At 41.9% G+C, this 7,500-nt stretch overlaps 1 protein-coding gene across 1 annotated transcript in view; it reads left to right on the top strand.

Annotated features, from left to right (window-relative positions):
• LOC133656163 (disabled homolog 2-like) overlaps nt 1-7,500 on the top strand; it is a 24,243-nt gene that overhangs the window by 366 nt on the left and 16,377 nt on the right. The window contains 4 exon segments of the mRNA XM_062057067.1: nt 4,638-4,777; nt 4,839-4,937; nt 5,022-5,153; nt 7,008-7,091. Coding sequence (XP_061913051.1) covers nt 4,638-4,777; nt 4,839-4,937; nt 5,022-5,153; nt 7,008-7,091 — 455 coding nt within the window.

Consider the following 7,500-nt stretch of genomic DNA (forward strand, 5'->3'; position numbering starts at 1 on the left):
GCAAATCTTATATTCAATTGAATAGACTGCAAAGACAAGATATTTAACGTTCGAACTGGAAAACATTGTTATTTTTTGCAAATATTAGCTCATTTAGAATTTCATGCCTGCAACATGTTTAAAAAAAGCTGGCACAAGTGACAAAAAAGACTGAGAAAGTTGAGGAATGCTCATCAAAGACTTATTTGGAACATCCCACAGGTGGACAGGCTAATTGGGAACAGGTGGGTGCCATGATTGGGTATAAAAGCAGCTTCCGTGAAATGCTCAGTCGTTCACAAACAAGGACGGGGCGAGGGTCACCGCTTTGTCAACAAATACCTGAGCAAATTGTTTCAGAACAACATTTCTCAAGCAGCTATTGCAAGGAATTTAGTGATTTCACCATCTACGCTCCGTAATATCATCAAAAGGTTCAGAGAATTTAGAGAAATCGGTCCCTCAGGTGGTGCCGCATCAAAAAGCGACATCAGTGTGTAAAGGATATCACCACATGGGCTCAGGAACACTTCAGGAAACCACTGTCAGTAACTACAGTCGGTCGAGTACACCTGTAAGTGCAAGTTAAAACTCTACTATGCAAAGCCATTGATTGATTGAGACTTTTATTAATAGATTGCACAGTGCAGTACATATTCCGTACAATTGACCACTAAATGGCAACACCCAAAATAAGTTTTTAAACTTGTTTAAGTCGGGGTCCACTTAAATTGATTCATGATAATTATCAACAACACCCAGAAACGCCGCCGGCTTCGCTGGGCCCGAGCTCATCTAAGATGGACTGATGCAAAGTGTCTGACGAGTCCACATTTCAAATTGTTTTTGGAAATTGGGTACTAGACTGGCCTGCCTGTAGTCCAGACATTGAAAATGTGTGAAGGCTAAAATATGAGAAGGGAGACTGTTGAACAAACTTAAGCTGTACATCAAGCAAGAATGGTAAAGAATTCCACTTCAAAAATGTGTCTCCTCAGCATACTTGCCAACCCTCCCGTTTTTAGCGGGAGAATCCCGATATTCAGCGCCTCTCCCGACAACCTCCCGACAGAGATTTTCTCCCGGTATTCAGCCGGAGCTGGAGGCCACGCCCCCCCAAAAAAAAGTCTGCCGCAGCTGCAATTGGACCTGACCAGCCTCCGGGTACAAGTACTGGAGTACCAATTGCTTGCCAGGGAAGATCTTCCCCAGGAAGCAAGGATTGACCGGTTTTAGTTTAGTCTTTATTTAAAGGGACAATGTACAGAAACATTAAGCTCAAAGACAGATATGTTCTGTACCAGATTATAGCTAAATAGCTAATTTCCATCTGCAGTCCCTGGCTACCTAAATTAAAGGGATACAAAAATCATGCAATAAAATTATGACAATAAAATCATACACAAGTATTAAGAAAAAAGTCATAAAATTCCCTTTCATGGACACATACTTAATATACGATACAACCCACCTCATTTACATCGTCACACAAAGACAATACATGCTTTTGTTCACATCTGTCATCATTTGTAAAAACAACCATGATTTTAACAGACACACCTCACAATTTACAATAAAAAATGCTCTCATGGATAAATATAACACACATTAGGTTGATGTGTCAAACATAATGCCCATCTTAGTGACCGTGTGAGCAGCTTTGATTGCTCTAAAGCCACTTTTTAACTTCAATTGTGAATGAAGAGTAATCTGTTAGACTTTTCAAGTTTGTTGTGAGGTCGTTCCATTCCTTTATGGCTTTATATGAAAAGGCTGATTGTGCAAAAGAGGTTTTACATCTGGGTACGCTACACTGCCCCCTGGTGGAGGCTCGTGTGTTGCTAGTTGTCACAGCAGATGTAAACTGGACAAAGTTTTGGGCCATGCTAGGGAGAGATGGAAGATTCCACTCTCTCGTGCATTTGATGAAAGCACTTTTGTGCGTGCCACACAGCAATGCATCATCAGAGAGGGTGTTCAGCATGGTTAGAAAAATAGTGACAGAGAATAGAAAGAGGATGGCCAATTCAACCCTTAACAAAGCATTGTACTTTCAAGTACAACAATGAGTAGATGAGTGTTGTGTGTGTGTATATGTGTAAATAAATGAACACTAAAATTCAAGTATTTCTTTTATTTATATGTATAATAAAATAAATATATATATAAATATATATATATATATATATATATATATATATATATATATATATATATATATATATATATATATATATATATATATATATATATTTCACTGAAAGTCAATTATTTATATATATATATATATGAAATACTTGAGTTGGTGAATTCTAGCTGTAAATATACTCTCCTCTTAACCACGCCCCCCCCCCCCCCCACCTCCCTATATTGGAGGTCTCAAGGTTGGCAAGTATGCTCCTCAGTTCCCAAACCTTTACTGAGTGTTGTTAAAAGGAAAGGCCATGTAACACGCTGGTAAAAATGCCTTTTTTGCAATGTGTTGCTGCCAATCAATTCTAAGTTCATGATTATTTGCAACAAAAAAAAAGAAGTTTCTTAGTGTGAACATGAAATATCTTGTCTTTGCAGTCTAGTCAATTGAATAGAAGTTGAAAAGGATTTGTTGTATTTTTTTATTTACCATTTACACAATGTGACAACTTCACTGCTTTTGGGGTTTGCACGTTGGCTTTGCTGTTAACATGCTGCTGATTAGCATTAGCGATTTTACATGGCGATTTTCAACACCTCCAAACTACAACAAAGCTGCACGCAAAAATCTATCCGCTTGTGTGTAATAAGTAAAATACTCACATTATTAAAACTTTTTAGGGCACAACAACAACAAAAAAACACCATAAACTATACACTACTGCCATCTAACGTCTTGGACTCGCAACTTATTGTCACACTTGCAAATGTGATAATGAAACAAAATATCACAATTTGACAGCAGTTATCATAATCAGCTCATTTTTAAATGTCGCAGTACAAAATTTTGATTTTATTAGCAACTAGATGAGGCAATTGCTGAAGGAATTGCGTGTGAATGCTCCAATGCTGAAATTAAACTGAAATCCTGGAATTTTTTTTAGAATTGTTGAAGGAGAGTGCACACAATTCCCAAACAGGCGGAATATTTTGAAGTCTGAACGGTTTGAATCGGATGAAAAATGTGGGAGTTGTGCAACTTTGAAGAACGTCCCATTGATTTCAATGGGAATTTCCAAAAATGTGGGTCATTTCGGGAAAAACTGGAATTTTTTTGAAAATGGTAAACAACTTAAATGGTCTGAATGACTTGAATTGGTTGGTGCTGGAGAAATGTTGAAGTAGTAACATGTTGAATTGAGAAACTGTATTACGGAATTCCTGGAATTTCAGGGAAAACCGGGAATTTTTCTGTTAAAAAAACAACTTTGTTTTTTTGTCCTGATTAAGAGGAATGTTTTGACGGTGGAACGATTGAAATGCGTTGAAAAATGTGGAAGGAGTAGTCGCCAGGAAAAAGGGTGGAAAACGGGCTTTGGAAAACTAGGATTTCTGGAAAATCCTGGAATTTTTTTGAACTTGGAAGAAAGGTAGTTTAAGTTTCCAGGATAGTGGAATGTGTTGAAGGTGGAATGGTTTGAATCGGTTGAAAAATGGGGAAATGGTGAAAGTTTGAAAAATGGACAATTCATTTGGAATGCGAAAAATTACCCGGGAAATCTGGGAATTTTTGGAATTAGTCAAGGGAAAGCCTGCGGTTCCCAAATAGGCTGAACAGTTTGAATCGGGTCAAAAATGTGGGAGTTGTGGAACTTTGAAGAATGTCCAAGAATTTCCCAAAATTTTGGGAATTCTTTTTTTTTTTTTTGAAAATGGTAAAAACCTTAAATCGTCTGAATCAGTTGAAATGGTTGGTGTTAGAATTTTTCAAATCGGTTGAGAAATGTTGAAGTAGTAACATGGTGAATTAAGAAATGGTATTACGGAATTTCGGGAAAACCGGGAATTCATCCAGTTCAAATAACAACTTAGTTTTTTCGTCCTGATTAAGAGGAATGTTTTGATGGTGGAACGGTTGAAATGCGTTGAAAAATGTGGAAGGAGTAGTCGCCAGAAAAAAATGTGGAAATCGGGCTTTGGAAAACCAGGAATTCTGGAAAATCCTGGAATTTTTTGGAACTTTGAGAAAAGGTAGTTTTAAGTTCCCAGGATTGTGGAACGTGTTCAAGGTGGAATGGTTTGAATCGATCGAAAAATGTGGAAATGGTGGATGTTTGAAAAATGGCCAATTCATTTTTAAATGGGGAAAAATGACCCGGGAAATCTGGGAATTTTTGGAATTTGTCAAGGGAAAGCCCGCGATTCCCGAATAGGCTGAACAGTTTGAATCGGGTGAAAAATGTGGAAGGTAGGGCGCGCCAAAATCTGGAGAAGAAGAAGTTGAAGAAGTTTAATAAATAGATGAATTTTGGAGTAGAAAACCATGGAGCATTCACACAAAAAACATTAATACTGAAAAATTGGTACAGTTGAGTACTGGTGTCGATTCTCATGTACCAGGAATTGGTCAAGAATCGGTTCAGATGTTAACAGTACTCATCCCTAGTCTGATTCAGTTTCTACAAGAACATGTTCAAGGTCTTGGTGTCAAGCTTTGTTGCTTTAAGGTGAGATTCCTTGTCCAGTTCCAGAGAAAAACGACGAGTACCTGCTGGCCAGGTTTCGAGGGGACGGCGTCAGGTACAAAGCCAAGCTGATCGGCGTCGACGACGTTCCCGAGGCCCGAGGAGACAAGATGTGCCAGGACTCCATGATGAAACTGAAGGTGACGAGAACGTGGCATGGAAAACAGGATAGTGGTTTTTAGGTGTGAGGTTTTCTCCCAGGGAATGGCGATAGCTGCTCGCTCACAGGGGAAGCACAAGCAGAGAATCTGGGTCAACATTTCCATGTCCGGCATCAAGATCATCGATGAGAAGTCCGGAGTGGGTTCTGTGTTTTTCTTCCCAGTGGTCGCGGCCCGCATGTCTTTCACTAACGAGGGCACCCCCCCCCCCCCGCCCCCTCAGGTGATTGAACACGAGCACCTGGTGAACAAGATCTCCTTCATCGCCCGGGACGTGACGGACAACCGGGCCTTTGGATACGTGTGCGGCGCCGAGGGCCAGCATCAGTTCTTTGCCATCAAGACTGCGCAACAGGTATGGATGGGTGCCGAATTCGGTACTTTTTATAGGCATCAACAGAATTCCATCGGCAAAACCGGGTATTGATCCACGTGAAATCCAACGGTGCCATATTTTGTTGGGACGTCACGTCCAGTTTCAGACCTAAGTAATGTTGCGATATTCAACACCAACAAAGCAAGTATGCTTGGTAGAAAACGCTCTCACGTAAAGTAAGGCTCGACTCTTCCCAAATGCGCCAGCTTGATGCTAATTTACATTGGGCTTGTCATAGACAGGCTACTATTAGCATTAGTTATTTTACATGGCGATTTCAACAGACTATGGGGTAACGGACCGTCTAATTGTGGCGGTCCGCTCCCTGTATGATCAGTGTCAGAGCTTGGTCCGCATTGCCGGCAGTAAGTCGGACCCGTTTCCAGTTGAGGGTTGGACTCCGCCAAGGCTGCCCTTTGTCACTGATTCTGTTCATAACTTTTATGGACAGAATTTCTAGGCACAGTCAGGGCGTTGAGGGTATCTGGTTTGGTGGCTGCAGGATTAGGTCTCTGCTTTTTGCAGATGATGTGGTCCTGATGGCTTCATCTGGCCAGGATCTTCAGCTCTCACTGGATCGGTTCGCAGCCGAGTGTGAAGCGACTGGGATGAGAATCAGCACCTCCAAGTCCGAGTCCATGGTTCTCGCCCGGAAAAGGGTGGAGTGCCATCTTCGGGTTGGGGAGAAGATCTTGCCCCAAGTGGAGGAGTTCAAGTACCTCGGAGTCTTGTTCACGAGTGGGGGAAGAGTGGATGGTGAGATCGACAGGCGAATCGGTGCGGCGTCTTAAGTAATGCAGACGCTGTATCGATCCGCCGTGGTGAAGAAGGAGCTGAGCCGGAAGGCAAAGCTCTCAATTTACCGGTTGATCTACGTTCCCATCCTCACCTATGGTCATGAGCTTTGGGTTATGACCGAAAGGACAAGATCACGGGTATAAGCGGCCCAAATGAGTTTCCTCCGCCGGGTGGCGGGTCTCTCCCTTAGAGATAGGGTGAGAAGCTCTGTCATCCGGGAGGAGCTCAAAGTAAAGCCGCTGCTCCTCCACATGGAGAGGAACCAGATGAGGTGGTTCGGGCATCTGGTCAGGATGCCACCCGAACGCCTCCTTAGGGAGGTGTTTAGGGCACGTCCGACCGGTAGGAGGCCACGGGGAAGACCCAGGACACGTTGGGAAGACTATGTCTCCCGGCTGACCTGGGAACGCCTCGGGATCCCCCGGGAGGAGCTGTAGTGGCTGGGGATAGGGAAGTCTGGGCTTCTCTGCTTAGGCTGCTGCCCCCGTGACCCGACCTCGGATAAGCGGAAGGAAGAAGATGGATGGATTTCAACAGCTCCAAATTTGGTCATGAGAAAAACATCTGACAAATGTTACAATCAAACAGCTGGTCTGTAAAAAAAAAAAAAAGAAAAAAAAAAAAAAGCACAATACTTACAGTATTAACACTTTGTAGGGTGCAACATACCACAAAAAAAAGCTACTTCCAAGTTAAACATATCACAGATAGCCTACACAGTACTGCCACATAATGTCTTGGAAGTGCAACTGCGTTACGATGTGACGAGAAAACGAGATACAGGAACAGCTCATTTTTAAATGTTACATAAAAAAATAGTTTTATCATCAAATATTTAACATTTATTTACACACACAAAAGTAGGGAGGATTGGTACCGTTGGGCACCGGTTTCGATTCCCAGGTTTCAAATGTGAACGGTACCCGCCCCTAGCATCAGGTCCGTCTGGCTGGCGGGGGGCCCTCAGATTCCGCTTGAGCGAGCGCTGATTCACGCACATTCCTCACATGGTCTTGTGTTTCCGTCACCGTGCAGGCGGAGCCTCTGGTCATCGACCTAAAAGATCTGTTCCAAGTCATCTTCAACATGAGGAAAAAAGAGGCAGAGGCCTCCCTGAAGGTAACAAACAACACAGCAAGACTCAGCAGAAAGGAAACACTGACGCTCTGTGGCCATTCTTGGAACTTCACACTCACTCTGTTAAACATGAGGAAGAAACTGTCCAAACTTTTTACACTGAAAATGAAAACAAGCAGGGGCCATTTTTATATTTTTCATTTTCAAAACTGTTAAAATTAATAGATTTGTTTTAACCTTTTGGGCTCCCCTCAAGTTTGGTCCAGAAGGTTCTCAGTCATAAAAATGTTAAATATGTCATTTATATTTTTTCAATGCTTAATTCTCCAGCTCAACTTCAGATCAATCATTTTTTATGCCTTTTATGTTAAAGAGCACTCTGGGTTGTTTTTTTTTATGGCAAAACTAAAAGAAAACATGCAATATTTTCCCCACAAACAATGTTCTAAGA

The sequence above is a fragment of the Entelurus aequoreus genome, linkage group LG08, assembly GCF_033978785.1.
Source record: "Entelurus aequoreus isolate RoL-2023_Sb linkage group LG08, RoL_Eaeq_v1.1, whole genome shotgun sequence".
NCBI classification, from domain to species: Eukaryota; Metazoa; Chordata; class Actinopteri; order Syngnathiformes; family Syngnathidae; genus Entelurus; species Entelurus aequoreus.